Source organism: Amblyomma maculatum, chromosome 10 (assembly GCF_055883805.1).
Source record: "Amblyomma maculatum isolate TAMU_Amacu chromosome 10, ASM5588380v1, whole genome shotgun sequence".
Classification (NCBI taxonomy): domain Eukaryota; kingdom Metazoa; phylum Arthropoda; class Arachnida; order Ixodida; family Ixodidae; genus Amblyomma; species Amblyomma maculatum.
In genome coordinates this window covers 111,108,867-111,126,008 of record NC_139353.1, presented here as the reverse complement: position 1 = coordinate 111,126,008, position 17,142 = coordinate 111,108,867, and the positions used below count along the sequence as shown (strand labels likewise).

Here is a 17,142-nt window from a genome sequence, read left to right as displayed (position 1 = left end):
TGATGTTCTGCTTGCACGCACCGCTCGCCGCGCACTACCAATCACGGAGTACGCAGTTACGTAAGATTTGCATCATTTTCTTCATCTATGTAAATGCGAAAACCTGTGTTAGAATGACAGCAATGTGTAAAACATCTCTTTAAGACCTGATTAAAGTATTTCTGCAATATATTTTAGGTGCCGGGAAAGCGACAAGGTCACGGTATGTCGTACTATCTAACTAAATGTTGTGATAAAGCGGTCGTCAGTGTTGCCTTAAATATCAAGCCCTGGCTTGAGAGGCCTACTGGTTTGGTTTCCAACTGAAGCCTGCTTCCAGCTAAAAATTCTAAGTTCCTTCTAAAGCACCACAGAAATGATTGTGAAGAGCTCTGCAGCCGCTGTTCCAAGCCATGATTAAGTCGATGCACAATAGAGGCTTTACAAAAGTTAGCGCCATCTAGTGAAAGAAACAGAAACTGTGCGCGGCAGCCATGTTTTGCTCAGTCCGCCCGCGCCTCCCATCGAGTACGCTGTCAACGTGCGCCTTCGTAGAACCCGTGCATGCACTGAAAGGTGCATTGGAATGCTCACAAGCGATTGTTTCATTTTTTAACATTACAGCAGTCGCTGTTAGCTACAAGTTCTATTCGGAATGATGCCAGCATGTTGTTGCGTGCCCTTCTGCAGGCAGCGCACCGTCGTAGACGCGCACGGAATCAAGGTATGCGCGTGTATGCGACCGTTCGTTCGCAGTCCTAATCGGCTTTACAAGGGTCATGTGAAGCATTACTACTCGTCCCTCTGACTGGGAGCTAGCTCAAAGAATGCGCTATCACCTAAAACAGCAAGGTTGTTTTGCGCGCTATGGAGCCTTGTAAACTTGAAGGATAAGCTTATGCTGCGATGGAAGACACGGGAGAAGGAGCAATCCATGTATAACGAACGCTATTGTGCAAATACGTTCTTTAAAACATTTTGTACGTAGGTGGCATTTACCATTGTGTATTGGATTTAAGACACGGGCATGATAACCGAAACTACTTTTCACAGTCGTACGAAATGGTAGTGCTTGGTGCAGAGAGTAATACGGTTGTCTAATGTGCCCGAGGTGCGCGTTTCACGCTGCAAAAGCAGCGGCTGTCAAACCTGCGGCGTCTATAAAAGCAGGAAAAGATGACATCCCACTAGTGTGTTGTAATATGCTCACGTGCAGTCCGTTTCGACCGGTCCACGTCCAGAGCGCGCAGCTCAGGTTTTGTACCTGCCAGCGCGGCCGATAAAATAACGAAGCGTGCGCTTCACTTTTGTGTATTTTTTCGAGTCACCCGATGGTTCGCTAATTCACAGCTACCTGAAATTCACTGGAATTCTTTAATATGTCGATTTCTTGTTTATTCCTTCTGTCAGAAAGTAAACATTTGAAGCCGTAATCAGCGCTGACATTGGAAGCTTCGAGGAACTCGGAGGAGGAGGAACTCGGCTCAAACGAAAAGAAATTTGAAAAGTCAATTCACATTACTGCGAAGTGTTTGTGCCTTGCGCAACTGGCTGCGTTCATAAAATCAGATTTATATTATATCATATCGTTATAGAAAAATTAGGGGGTCACTTAAGCTCCGCCATTAAAGGTATAACGCGATAGTGTCTCTCTCTCGTAACACACACGCACGATGTTTTCTTTGTTCACGTGCTATATTTTAGCTCTCTTATTTATTTTATTTACCAAATACTGCAGGTCCTAACTGGGCCCTAGCAGGAGGGGCGAAAAGAATACAATGCAGTGAAATATGAGTTCATCAAAAGTAACATACTACACACAAGTGTAGTATGTTATATGTTGTTATGTATACTATATTTCTATGTTATGTATACTATGTTATATTTCTATCATTTTTTTCTTTACTTTTAATTTATTTGACGTTTTATATTCTTATACACCAATACGCATGTGTCAGCAACAATCGGCTTTGCATTCTGAGCAATTTGACACTTTTGAACACATTCTTCAAATATTTCAATTAATAAATTACACATTATAAATTTTCTTCCTTAGCATCACCAAGCACTGGTTTTTCATTCTGTCACCTTAAAACCCTTACTTTCCAATTTTTCCTTTTTTGTTTCTTTATTTCATCAATTAATCAATTATTTACAAAGATTTTATTAACTCGTCATCGCCTATCGCACACCAATCAATATTCAATCACTGGAAGCACAAATTACCATGGCACTTTTTTTTTACGCAGACCCCGATTATTTCCGAGACTAATGCCAACTACTGCGCCGACGGCATGGGAAGGAAAGTGCTAAGCGCCAGTCCAACTTACGTCAAATTACGCACGATCCTTTTATCATAAAATAAAATGCGTCCTCGCTCATTTCTCCAACCAAGTATCTTCCAGTGGGATGAGCGACGGTGATTGCGCAAACCAAGCAGACATACTCGCGATGATCTCTCATAGGCGTTTGAGTAAACAGCAAAGGCGCACAGATAAAAAAAAATCCATATTACAGAACTCTGGATACTGTACCTGGATAGGGATGACACTGCGGATTGCCGAGGGGCTCATACACGACTCATAGAGCAATTTGTAACTGCGCTCGGCAGCGCGGCCGGTGGGCCCCGCCATGTCTCGGCTGTCAAAATATGCTTCTAGGCGTCGCTAACAGAAACCGCCAGGGACCGAAGAGAAGTCCAAGCGCAGCACACTAGGTTAGAACGTGAAAAGCGCGAACAGAACGGCGAGCGCTGACGGACGGACACGAAGCGAACAAAATATGGCGGCCAGAGCGGGATCAGCGTGCCGCTCATGGTTGCCAGACGTACTTTTGTAAATCCTCTATTAAGGCACAGCTTAAATTGGGTGTAAGAACGGGATGACCCAGATGTTTATCTTTTTTTTTCGAAAGGCGGTTTTTTTTTAATTGTCCAAAGAGGCAATTTTGTATTTTTACGCTTCTAAAGGCGATCTGTTCAATTCATTTATTCAAGCGAGAAATTCCCTCAATAAGTGACTCAACTCGTCGCAAATACGAGAACTCACCGAGCACTTATGCTTCATGGAACATTGGTAGGAGCCGCTTGCCCTTACTCAGGCTTTAATTCATAATATGATGTTCATAAATTGTGCTCAGACATGATCTCTTGTCTGCTGAGATATGATTATTGGGAGAAAGCACAATAGTGTAAGTGCGCTGTGCTCCATGTTTCTCTCGTTGGTGCTTTTTCGATACCCAACGCCTGCATTATGCACAGCAGAAGCTTTGTGTACCATGCTTTTGACTCCCAAGCTTAAATTGCAGCACTCAGCGTTATCGTTTCACCGACAGCCTTCAAAATTCTGTTTTTCCAGTACGTGGAATTAACCAATAGCAATAGTGGTGAAGTAGAGAGAATGCAGTCTGATCCGCATGTCGGAAGCCCGGAATGACGTTCAATGCCGCCAGGTACTGCGTGGCTTCACAGTGAGCATTGATTTAACTCCTGTACAGGTCTCGCTCATGTATTTTATTCTGCTTAGGAACAGAATGGGTTAGCATTCTAATTGCGGTAGCTTTCGTTCTCTATCAAATAGTCGGCCCACCGATGATCTAATTACTTCCGATTTTAAAGGCCAGGGGCAATTTGAAGCTTGAAAGCTTTAAATGTGAATCTATGTACATTTTAGAATAAATCATATTTCTCATTATATTCGTGTCATTGACGGAAGTGGCCTTAGCTTGTCCACTGAAGGTGCAGTAGATTTTCTAAACCACGTTCTAGCGACCGATGTTTCCAGCAGTAGTTTACACAACAGCTGACCACCTGACTTGGACAATGCTTAAACCCACAGTATCATCCCTGGCCACAAAGTAAGGAATTGTATTGCGGACGAGCGCGATTCCAAGAACAGAAAGAATTTTATACATGTTGAAGTGCTAATTGTGGTCTGCACATCCTACTGACAAAAGACAACACAAACCTAGGCTGTTTGTCTCACCTTTCAAGAACTCCCTGTCACAGACCAAGGTGCGGAGCCTCCTGTAACCTTCCTCTCTTCGCGTGAAGTTGGCCTTCATCGACTCGGGACAACGAGTGTAACCCCCGTAGCAAGTTGATTGTCCGGATAGATCGCTGCAGTGTCATAATAGGCAAATGAAACTTAGTGTCATATTGCGGCTGCTACTGGTTTTCATGCCGATAAACAATAGTAACTCCACCCCGAAATAAGCTTAAGCTTCTTTACAACATATTTAGCATCAGTCGCAAAATAAAGGCAAGTCGCAATCCTGTGCCAACCTTTGTTGGTTATGGTTTGGTCTGGCTGGCAGGGTTTAACGTCCCAAAGAAACTCAAGCTGAGCGAAACTCCGTAGTGGAGGACTCCGGAAATTTTGGCCACCTGGAGTTTTTTAACGTGCACTGACATCGCACAGCACACGGACGCCTTGCTTGTCGCCTCCACCTAAAAGCGACCGCCCAGGCCTGGGTTAGATCCCACATCCTTGGGCACATTAGTCGAGCGTCGTGACCCCTGCGCCACCCCGGCGGGGTCACTGCTGTTAATACTGAGCATAACAGTTCCTGCTGAAGTTAGGCGAGTAATTATATTGTGGCAGAGCAAACGCAAAATGCTCAACCTTCAAAACTTTTTTAATATAACGTGTGCGGCCAATGTCCGGGGCTGCTGTACCGAAGGGCATCACGAGGGCAAGAACATGACCACATTACCTGTTGCGGAAGGAAGTGTTATCGGATAGATTTAATCAAAACGAGAAGCAACCCATGCTACCAACGGTTTTTAAGCGTCGTAGCCGCTTGAAATACGACTACTTGCTTTATTCGCTGCAGATAGCGCTGGTGGTAATGATGGCATGATGGTAGGGTGGTTATCGTAGGTGTATCTTCTCACTTGCGATACCCACGACCCTTTCTACAAAACCATAGTTGTTTACTCTCCCAATTTCCATTCTATTTCGCTTCGGCAGCGCTGTATTGAGGAATCGACACACACGGGGTATTATTGATACTCCGTAAGGCTGCCTGTCTAATCGATGTCATCAATAATTTTATTCAGCCAACAACTTTTCCTGGGCTTGCCTTTAAAGGCTACTGAGACCTCCAAACATATTGCATTACATTAGTTTAACAATCTCGAGCGAACCTAGGTAAACGACATCTCTTCCGCTCCTAGCCGACTGTTAGATTATCATCAACTCCCATTGAACTTTCATTCGGCGTACGCAAACCACCTAACCTATTGTTATAAAGTGACGCCAGTCGAACTGTACTGAATCAAGAAGCGTTTGATTGGAAAAATACCGCTGCTTCAATAGCTATGGCGACGGCTGGTATCAGCACAGTTGGTGATACCACCACCGTGATAACAAACACCGGAACAAAACTGGCGCATGCTTGCTCTCTTGAAGCACACCGCCAACACAGCGCGTGATTACACAGTCTATCACACATATACCCTGTTAAGACGCACTAAATTGCTAAATTGGAATAAGCAGCACCAGCTTGGAACCCATAACAGTATATTGCCGAGGTACATACACTACGCAAAATATTGCTTTTAAATTAATATCTGCCACTTATCCTTTTCACAGTAGTGTAACCGAACTAAGGACCAGAACTCATAATGAGCCGCTGCCAAAAATTAGCTCGTTCAGACTTCTTTCATGAGGTCGACTCGTAGTCGCATCATGCACTTGCGCAAAAATGCTTCGTTTTCTGAACATCACAAAATTTATCTGTGCGTGTAATATATCAAATATTAGAAAATTTCCTCGCGAATTGTTTATCCGAACAGGAAATGATCAGAAGCAACCTTTACAAGACTGCTAGAATAATATAAAACTTTAAAACGGCAGGTCATGTACAGTAATCATTTAGCGTATTTTAAATGTCCACCCTTCTAAAAATAAAGCGTTGTTATAGTGTACCACTTATACTCACCCTTAACTAGTTATCTTCCACATACCTACAGCGCAATTCACAATTTGTTTGTTTGTTTGTTTTTTTTCATTTCTGGTAATGAAGAAGCCCTCTCATCCCGAGGCATTATCATCAGAATTTTGTTTTCATTGTAAATACGCTGCACATGATTGATTTGTGCTTCGTACATGGACTGTGTATCAGCGCAGAATAACGTTATATTTCGTTCTTTTTGGAATGTTTATTAACATTCCCTTCTTAGGCTCATTGGTGCATACTGAACTGGCGAAAAAACTTGCGCCAAACCTTGCAGACCACAAGAAAGACGGTACACAGGCCCTCGTCTGTACACGGCACTCATATTGTAATTTACCTTAGCAGCCATTACGTTTGGTTAGAATAATTGTGTCAGTAAATTTATATACGAACAAATTCTGTTCATATCCAAAATCATTTACTGGCAGCCAAAAACCAATCGCGTGCCATACAAGACCCAAGTTATAAATTTCACCGAAGCTTCCGCGACACACTGGATTGGGCTTATTTGACATCTTCCTATTGCGTTTCATTTTTAATCGAAATTAACACCATAAGAGAGCGAACTTCGTCACCACACGGCATAAACAGGGTCGCCGCTGGTGACCGCTGTTCTCTCTTGGCAAAATTACCGAATAGTGCACGGATACAGTAAAGGCGTCGCCGCTCGTTGGAACTGCATCTGAAAATGATGCGCTAATGGCGAAGCGAACATTGTCATGATTTTTTTTAATTCAGCATATTTAGCGGAATGTCTCAAGCAGCTAAATCATGATTTCAATTGAGATAAACCGCTAAATTTCACTAGTTTGTGCTTTCGGGTTACGCACGATGTTTAGAGAAGAGATACATACCTGCAGGCCTTGGTATAGGCTTCTTCATTGTAGCTGCCGTCGTCGTTTCTAAGGAGTTTAGGGTTGCGGAAAACCAACAGGTGCTGCGAGTAGCACCTGAACATCCAGTCTTGAGTGCATTCAGTCACATTTAGAGAACTGTGAGTACCTGCAATGAAAGAAACTTTTTCAGCGATGCGCTAAAAATTATTAAATGTATGTATACGCGTGCCTGAGATTGCGTGTGTACCAACGTGCGTGGCCTGTTCGTGTGCACGTACATAAGTGCGTGCTGGTGTCGGCGCGATTCTGTACCACTGAAAGAGATTGACAACTTCTTCCTTCACTAACGTCCATCACGTGTTATAAAACACTCCGCATGTTAGCATATGCTTTGTGGTCAGGTCAATTTTCATAAGAGTCACTGTAGGAGCTTCTTCAGATAAGAGCGGAAATTGCACTACCAAGGCCATTGATTTCTCAATAAAATTGCGCCATTTTATGCTCACATGTGGAAACAAGATGACATCTACGTTACTTTGAATCGAAACCACTAAAGGTTTCTCAGAAAAATGTTTGTCAGAAGAGGTTGAAGTCTTCGTTCATGAGATGCAGGAAAGCGTGAAGTGGAAATTTCTGATGAACAGAAACAAAACATTTAGTAGATCGAATTTTTTTTTAACATGCGACCGCAGACTGCTGCATTGCAAAATCGAGTAAGAACAAGCCACTCTGTGCCTTTTCTATCGATTTTTGTTTCTTTGCTGTTAGACCACTGTCGCGGTGTCTAAGTGGTAGGGCACTCGACGATTGATTTCGAGAACTGGGGATTCGATGCCGGCCGTTTTGAAAGGCGCTCCTCGGCTCTGGGATCTGACTGCATGTTAAACAATCCTACGTGGTCAACGACACCAAGGCCCGCCCCTAAACCATCCGTCATATATCCGACGTTGCAGGCGCGTTAAACCCATATATGTATTTTATTTCTTCTTTCTTTTTTCTGTTGAAGGATTCTGCGCATCTGTAGCAGTGGTAATGAACACATTGTGCTTTAGAGAAATTCTCGAACGTTTGAGAAATAAATCTTTGCAGCAACTGTTACACTAAATATTACTGATACACATAGATCAATGTGCACTGGTAGCCCATTAGAATCATTAAAACCTCATTCGTCTGTGCTGTCTTTCGAGAAAACAGGTTGTTTCTGACATGGGGGAGTAAAAGGGCTTCATACGGGCATAGGTGTTTAGTTTGGGAATAAATGTATATTTATAGTCACATGATAAGATGAACTCCATTTTTTTTCAGGATAGTGTTATATCCGGTACCTGTTTTGGAAGAAAACGAGAGAACCGCCCCAAGTCAGTGTTCAACATTAATTACAATGACAAAGAAATCTTCAGCCTTGAAGATTTCTTGCCTGAACATCACAGCGACCAAGCGCAGTTTTTACGATGTCTTCGCAGTTACTGATTCGTAGCTTGCACTTTAACGTAACTGAAAATTAATTGCTGATAGTCTTAAATTTTTTCAAGTGTTCGAAAGTTCTAACACATGGTGCAATTCATTGTCCTTGAAAAAATTTATTAAACTACTTTTTACCATTTATAAACATCATAGACATCAGAAATTCCGTATACTTCCCTCGATTTCAGGAAATCACTTAGAGTCGTTTGACTGTGCAGCATCAGATTATCTGCAGCAAGAAGCAGCCGTCTTGTGAGCTCGGCAAACTCAATCCACTCACCGCTCAACACTTGAGCAGTCAGCTTTCCTGCGCGGCGAGGTTTCCAGTGCAGTGTCCGTGTAATCTCATTTTTGGAAAACACTTGTCTAACCAGAGTTGTGTTTACTCAGTCTACGACAACCCGCCAGGCAATACGCGGTCAGTGCTACATTTACCCTGAGTAATCCTCGAGTCTAGCACGATATGATGAATCAGGCTGACTTGATTCATCATAAAGTACTGCGGATAAGAGCACGAACCTTGTTTTTTTTTTATTTTGATATACTGTCAACCCCAATGGGGTTTTTACAGAAGTGGACATGAACTGCATGACATGGACATAATTGCTGATGTGGCAGATTCAATATGGAAAACCTTCATAGAATAGCACAAAGAACACGAAAAAATCAGTTGTACAATAGAAAGCATATATCACCGGAGCTTTGACACAAATTCAGACAGCTTCATGACAACAAAGTAGGCTAGGCAAGCTCTAAAATGTTTTGGACTGTAGGTTGCCTTAAAACTGAGGCGTCAAGTGCATTCCAATCGCGCGCTCTTTGCGGAAAAAAGAAAAGTAAAAAGTGTTGTTGCTACAGAAAAATTCCTCAAGAAAGAGGGGATGTTTATGACGTGTTATTCTGGACTGGCTTTTTTTCACGAAGTCTTCGGGGTTAATCTTGTATGAATTGTGCAGCATTAGTATAAGAATTTCAATCGATGCAGCCCTGACCAGCTAGATAAAGGGTGAAGCCCCGCACGATGTAAAAGTTCAGTCGGTGAATCTGTCCGTCTGTAACAGATATAGACGAATTCCACAGCTTTTTGCTACACACTTTCGAGTATGTTTATGCAGTCTGTTGTGTGGGGAAACCATACGATATTGCCGTATTCTAGCATTGGACGGAGAAGCGTAGTGTATGCCTGGAGCTCTATTCCGGAAGGCGAATTATTTAAGGCACGTTTAAGGAAAAAGAGCTTGTTCATGGCTTTTTTTTGCTACATGCTGCACGTGCATTGTCCAGTTTAAGTCTGATGTGATAAGGATGCCAAGATTTCGGTATTCTGTTACAGCTCGTAGTGCAGTGGTGTCGGAGCCATAGGTGAACATACGTGGGAATTTTTTCATTGTGACGGACATAGAACTGTCTTTTGATTAATTACAATGTTACAGTCTTCACACAACTGAAAGATATTGTTTAATGCCCTGTTTTGTTTGACCTGGTACGACTGATGTCTAACTTCAGGGTAGAGAACGCAGTCGTCAGCAAATAGTCTCATTTTTACATCAGTTTGGTTTGTTATGTCGTTAATGAATAGCAAAAATAATAGAGGTGCCTGCACAAATCCTTGGGGGACTCCCGATACTACTGGAATGATGTCAGAGACGTGTCCGTCGATATGAACTAACTGTTAACTGTCCGTTAAATAATTGCGAATCCATTTGGTCATGGAACCATCACCAATTAAATGCTCGAGTTTATAGATCAGTTTCCTGTGTAATACCCGGTCGAACGCTTTAGAAAAGTCTAGGAAAACTATATCATATTGCGACGGATTATTTATACCCTGTGCAAGATCGTGTATGAATTCAACAAGTTGTGTAATAGTCGATAGCCCGCTCCTGAATCCATGCCGGCGAGGGTGGATAAGTTGATTAGCCTCTACGTATTGGGTTAGAAATTTCAGAATAATGTGCTCAAGAATTTTCCCGCATGTACATGTGAGAGAAATAGGTCGATAATAATTCGTGGAATTTTTATCACCTGATTTATGCACCGGTATCACTTTGGCGATTTTCCACTCACAGGGAATTCGACAGTCGCGGATTGACTTCTGGAGAAAGAGACAAAGATATTTACTACACGGTTCAGCGTAACGCTTCAGAAAATTATTGGGTATATTGTCCGGTCCGTTACTTTTCTTTTCGTCCAGGTTTAGGAGCAACGATAGCACGCCCGCCTGAGAAATTTCAGGAGTGCCAACAAGTTTCCCATGGTGATATTGTTGTGGCACAGTCTAGATAACATCGTCATCATCAACGGTGAACACTGACTGAAAATATTTATTGAGCGTGTCGGCTTTAAGTTTCTCGTCTAGTGATGACATCGGAATACTTGGCTGTTGCTTAGTGCTCAAGTATCGCCAGAATTTGCTCGGGGAGGGAAGTTGTAATCAAGTTGCTTAATGTAGTATTACAGTAATGTTCTTTTGCACTTCGCGTTGAATTTTTAAGTTCACCATTAAGTGAATTTAAACGAGAGAGGTAGTCGGGGATAGTACAAACTTTACTGCGCTGTGTGAGCCTTTTATTCTTCCGTTCGATATGAATTATTTCGCGCGTGATCCAGGGATTCCGTTTATGAACAACTTTTTTCACTGTGAACGAAACTTTCAATGCAATACATAACAATATTCCTGAAACGAAGCCAGACGTTATCGACACCTCATTGCACATCCCGACATAGATCGAAAAACTCTCATACTCATGAACGAGATAAATCATGATGGCATCATCGTTAGCTCTACTGAAAGCAAGGATACGTTTTTCAGTACGATGTGGACGGACAAGGTCAGGATAGGCAGCTTACAAAGTGTTAATTCGTGATCTGATAGCCCTTGGAGTGTTTCAGTTGTTATGCTACCGCTTAAAAAGTGATCGCTAACTAAAATTAGGTCTAAAATTGAACTGCTTTGGTTGTGAACTCAGGTCGCCGTGTTAACAATCTGCGTAAGGTTGAATGTAAACAAGAAGTCGATCATCGAGTTGCCTGCTGCAGTTCCAGGACTAACAGACCTCCAGTTAACGTCTGGCAGGCTAAAGTTGCCAACCATAATTATCTTCCCGCTGGAAGCATGACGAAGCAAGTAGTCGAATAACGGGTCTAAGTAGAAAGCATCACAATGAGAGGCATGTAGACAGCTCCAATGTGAACAGAGCCATCGGTTACATGCATCTTGCACCCCACAGACTCGACGCCCGGGATGTCTGGCATGGCGGAGTATACTATTGCTTGTTTAAGAAAAATTGCCACACCCCCACCTATCGATGGTCTATCCCTGCGAATAACTGTATAGCCGGATGGGAAAATTTCAGTCTGAAATACCAGGGTGATCAGCCACATCTCGGTAATGGTCACGACATAAGGTTCAAAGGCTAGTAGGGTGGCCTCAAGTTCAAGCACTTTATTTACTAGACTGCGGGTATTGAAGTTAAGAAAGGTTATCGATTTCGGTGCCTGGTGTTTCGGGGTTCGGGTTGAGGCGTTTCGTTTTTTGTTTCTAATTCGACATGTCATTGCGGTCATCATCCCAAGCAAACCGTTGCCCATTCATTCTAACCTTATCGTAGGTTAGGAATACTTTTACCTTGCGGTCGCGGTTTTCTTTTGTGCGGTCCCAGATTTTTTTCCTGATATCGCGAATAGCAAGTGAGAAATTTTCACTGACAGAAAAGCCGGAGCCTTTCAGTTTAGAGCACTGCTTAAAAATGCTGACCTTATCACGATAATTGAGAAGTTTCATGATTACAGGTCTGCTTTCTGTTGGATCTGATTTTCCAATTCGGTGGATCCGTGGGCTTGACACTAAATTGTCCTCTCACTCGTATAAGACACGCGCACGCTTTTGAAAAGGCGATAAGATATGCCATGTTCAGGCCCAAGTAGCAGGCCTATAAGCGCCGTTCAACGCAAGAAATGTGCAATACGATGCTAGTAAATCTTAAAGACGGGGGGGGTGGGGGGGGGGGGTGCCTTGTTGCCCTAAAATTATCGCATCTTTTTTTTCTTTTCGTTTTTCGCTGCATTGACGAAATCCAGGGATATTTTTTCTGCACTAGTGGAACACTCTTAACAGTGAACTCGGAAGCAGACATGCGCCCCGTGCGTTTCTGTGAGCGCTGGCGGCTGCCGATTTTCACTATCGGAGCGACGGTGGCCACCTATAGATCGATCTCGCGGCGAATAATGACTACTAATGACTTGTATTGAACCATGTCTAACGACAAATTGTAAAGGCTACAATTGGATTGAATGACTTAAAATGCTTAGTAATGAGTACATTGACTAAAATGGCTACTAATGACTACAAATGACCAATATGTCTAACGACGACTTGTAACGACTACAATTGATTACACTGGCTAAAATACTTAGTAATGACTAGTAATCACTGCTAATGACTTAATGACAAATATGTCTAACAAAGACTTGCAGCGGCTCAATCTGATCACAAACCGGTTCCTTACTTTAAGCAATATGGTATTTTGTCTGTTGATATATTGCACCTTTTGAAATTATGTGCATATAAAAATGCAGTTAAAACAAATAATCAACTGTTGCTTGCAGCCTTCAATCTACATCAAAACACACCAGTGTACAATACACGATGTCTTTTACCCTGGCTTCTACCCTCTCGCCGTACCTCATATCGTAAGCAGCCATTACCCTATAATTTAGGAAATTACCTTAACATATTGACAGCAAATAATATATGTATAGAAGACATCTCAAAAAATAAGTTATTAGCTGTCATATGCATTTTCGAGTCAATTGCGGAATAACTGTTACATCGGTTTGTTGCATTTTAATGTATGTTGTTTCTATTAAGTGCATTTCTTTACTTTTTTCTTTGTGTTGATTGGAATGTGAAGTTCTTCTTAAGCTTGATGTTCGCGAAACACACTACTGCCCATGTATTCTTGGAGCATTGCATGCTACCTCAAGCTGTATTATGCAGCTTTTTGCCCAGTGTCCTCTGTTCCCACTGTAATGTGTGTGAACAAATAAAGCTCTATTCAGTTCAATTCAAAATGACTAAAAATGATCAGTAATGAGTAGTAATGACCAAAATGACTACTATTCACTCATAATAACTACTAATGACTACAAGATACCAATATGTGTAGTGACGACTTGTAACGACAATTCATTAGAAATGACTTCAGATGCTTAGTATAAGTAGTAATGACTAAAGTGACTTTTAATGACTACTAGTGACTACGTCTAACGACAAATTGCAGCAACTACAATTGATTCGATGTGACTAAATATGCTTAGTAATGACTAGTAAAGACTAAAATAGGAAGCCAAGAGAAAGAAGGAAATAGAAATAGGTAACGAGAAGAGGCAAGAGAAAGAGGCTATCTTAAGAGACCCTGTAATTTTTTGCTAATTGTACGGTAATGTCTGTAGGTGAACAGCACAAGACCGTTGTCGGCTATCTAAACGTTCTGGCAAGAATATTGCAGCAACTTGTTAAAACGGTTACGCGCCCCATTGAAAGTATGTGTTCCGGACAATAGTGGAAGAAGAAAATAAGTTCGGCGTTGACAGTCTCCTGGGTATTTATAGCTACCTTTTACTAAGCTCCAGAGATTTCTTCATTTTTTTTTTTGCTTGAATCTTATAAAATTCCAAGTTCTCAAAGGAACCCATATTTTAGTCGCGTTGAGAGAAATAACTATCATCGTTATTTTTTTTTATTCCTCTCAAGAGAATTGTTCAGAAGGTTTTAATCAAACGCTTCAATAATATGCTGCAGTATATTTTTAAACTGTCAAAAACTTAAAAGTGATCACTACATTTCCCTACTTCTATGTTATTGCTAGAAACTTTCATTAAAAACGTAACCTTCAGGAATTTAACTTTGAACTGATGGTAATGGTGAAGTTATCGCAATGAAGGGTTTACAAAAGTAAGTCTGGCAAGCGTGAGCGGTACGCTGACCCCGCGCTGGCTGCCATATTTTGATCGCTTCATCCGTCAGCTCCATGTCCGTCCGTCAGTGCCCATCGCTCTTTCCGCGCTTGTCACGGTGTAACCTAGTGTGCTGCGCTTGGACCGAACATTCGATGTCAACAGAAGACATTACCTAATCGAGGGACCTCTCCTCTGTCCCTGGCGGTTTCTTTTAGCGAGGACTAGATGCGTATTTTGACAGCCGAGGTGCGGCGGGGCCCACCGCACGGGCTGCTCAGTGCAGTTACAAACTGCTCTGCGAGTCGTACACCGACCCCTCGTTGATCCGCGTAGCGTCATCCCTATCCAGATACAGTATCCAAAGTTTAATTATGTGGATAATATTTCTTTGTCTCCGTGCCTTTGCTATTTACTTGGAAGCCTATGAGAGACGATCGCGAGTTTGCTTGGTTTGCGCATCACCGTCGCTTCGGAGAAGAAAGCGACACTAATCAGTGGATAACAGTTGGCTTTCCGGGGCGGTTCGACTCTCTTTGACTGTCCGTGCTAAACTCTGACGAACCGAAGCTGTCTTATGTGTAATTGATTAATTGAAATACTTGAGGAAGTTGTTCAAAGGTGTCAAATGACTCAGAATGGAAAGGCAATGTTTTGCAGATGCTGAGTATTGGTGTATAAAAATGTAAAATAATAAAGAAAATAAATGATAGAAGGAATAAAATAAATAAATGTAATCTAAAACTAAAATGTAGAACGTGTGTGTGTGTGTGTGTGTGTGTGTGTGTGTGTGTGTGTGTGTGTGTGTGTGTGTGTGTGTGTGTGTGTGTGTGTGTGTGTGTGTGTGTGTGTGTGTGTGTGTGTGTGTGTGTGTGTGTGTGTGTGTGTGTGTGTGTGTGTGTGTGTGTGTGTGTGTGTGTGTGTGTGTGTGTGTGTGTGTGTGTGTGTGTGTGTGTGTGTGTGTGTGTGTGTGTGTGTGTGTGTGTGTGTGTGTGTGTGTGTGTGTGTGTGTGTGTGTGTGTGTGTGTGTGTGTGTGTGTGTGTGTGTGTGTGTGTGTGTGTGTGTGTGTGTGTGTGTGTGTGTGTGTGTGTGTGTGTGTGTGTGTGTGTGTGTGTGTGTGTGTGTGTGTGTGTGTGTGTGTGTGTGTGTGTGTGTGTGTGTGTGTGTGTGTGTGTGTGTGTGTGTGTGTGTGTGTGTGTGTGTGTGTGTGTGTGTGTGTGTGTGTGTGTGTGTGTGTGTGTGTGTGTGTGTGTGTGTGTGTGTGTGTGTGTGTGTGTGTGTGTGTGTGTGTGTGTGTGTGTGTGTGTGTGTGTGTGTGTGTGTGTGTGTGTGTGTGTGTGTGTGTGTGTGTGTGTGTGTGTGTGTGTGTGTGTGTGTGTGTGTGTGTGTGTGTGTGTGTGTGTGTGTGTGTGTGTGTGTGTGTGTGTGTGTGTGTGTGTGTGTGTGTGTGTGTGTGTGTGTGTGTGTGTGTGTGTGTGTGTGTGTGTGTGTGTGTGTGTGTGTGTGTGTGTGTGTGTGTGTGTGTGTGTGTGTGTGTGTGTGTGTGTGTGTGTGTGTGTGTGCGTGCGCGCGCGCGCGCGCGCGCGCGCGCGCGAGTTCGTACGCGTGAAAAGAGAGAAGCTATCACATCACATCCTTAACGGCCTAACGGCGGAGCTTAAATGTCACCCTAATTTTTATTATAAGAATAGAATATAAATCTGATTTTATGAACACAGCCAGTTGTACCAAACACAAACACTGCACATTTTCGTTTCAGCCGAGTTCCTCTTTACCAAATCTTCCCATGTTAGCGCTTGCATATAAGGATAAGGCTTCAGATTCTACTATCTGACAGAAGAAATAAACAATAAATTGGCATATTTACAAAATCAACTGAATTTCAGGTATTGAAGTCAAACTTATTGCTGGGTTGTTGGTTTATGATCGTACGGGAGAAACGTTAGCGCAAAAAAAGACAAACACAAGAGAGGAGACAGGACAACGCGCTACTGGCAACCGATTCTTTTATTGAAATCCACACACAATATATAGTTTGTGTTTACGTACCACGTGTCATTTTGTTTTTAAAGAGTAAGGTGTTTTTATCGGGTTTAGATCACCCTATGTTATACATGGAATTTATGGTTAGATAATATTGCCTTGTGATGAATTTCAGGTGGCTGTCAATTAGCGAACCATCGGGCGACTCGATAACACACACAAAAGTGAAAAGCAAGCTGCGTTATTTTATCGGCCACGCTGGCAGGTATTTATAGGCACAGAATACAAACCTGAGCTGAGCACTCTGGACACGTTACGGATTTCGCAGGCATCGTCAGGCGACAACACTTTTCGAAACAGGCTGGAAGTGAGCATATTAGGCCATACTAGTGAGATGTTATCGTTTTTTGTTTTACAAGGCGCAGCGAGTTTTGCAGTGTGAAACACGCAGCTCGGGCTCCCTAGACAACCGTTTTGCTCTCTGCACCAAGTACTACCATTTCGCACGACGGTGAAAAGTACCTTCGGTAATCATACCCTTGTCATAATGTCAGATACAGAATGGCGAATGCAGTCTACGTACAAAAGGTTTGAAACGAACCTATTTGCACGATGTGTTCGTTCTAGATGCACTGCTCCTTCTCCCGTATCTTCCATCGCAGCATAAGCTTATCCTTCAAGTTCACAGTGGAAGGCACCATAGCACGCAAAACAGTGTTGCTGGTTTAGGTGATATTACGTTTTGTGAGCTAGATCCCAGGCAGAGGAACGTGCAGTAATGCTTGACATGACGAAAGTGACACCTATAAAGCCGATTAGTATTGCAAACGAGTGGTCACATACATGCGTATACCTTGATTCTGTGCTCGTCTACGAGTGTTGCTGACTGCCGAAGGGCGCGCAGCAACACGCTGCCATTCCGAATACAGCTTGGAGCTGAGAGGTTGAAAAATGAAACAATCG

The 17,142-nt window shown here is 42.6% G+C and overlaps 1 protein-coding gene across 2 annotated transcripts in view; it reads right to left on the bottom strand.

The window, feature by feature from the left end:
• LOC146177240 (uncharacterized) overlaps positions 1-17,142 on the bottom strand; it is an 87,266-nt gene that overhangs the window by 39,971 nt on the left and 30,153 nt on the right. For both annotated transcript variants that reach the window (XM_084580409.1, XM_084580410.1), the window contains exons 2-3: positions 6,792-6,939; positions 3,963-4,096 (exon numbers count right to left, since the gene is read on the bottom strand). In XM_084580409.1, coding sequence (XP_084436535.1) covers positions 3,963-4,096; positions 6,792-6,939 — 282 coding nt within the window. The remainder of the gene's footprint in view (positions 1-3,962; positions 4,097-6,791; positions 6,940-17,142) is intronic.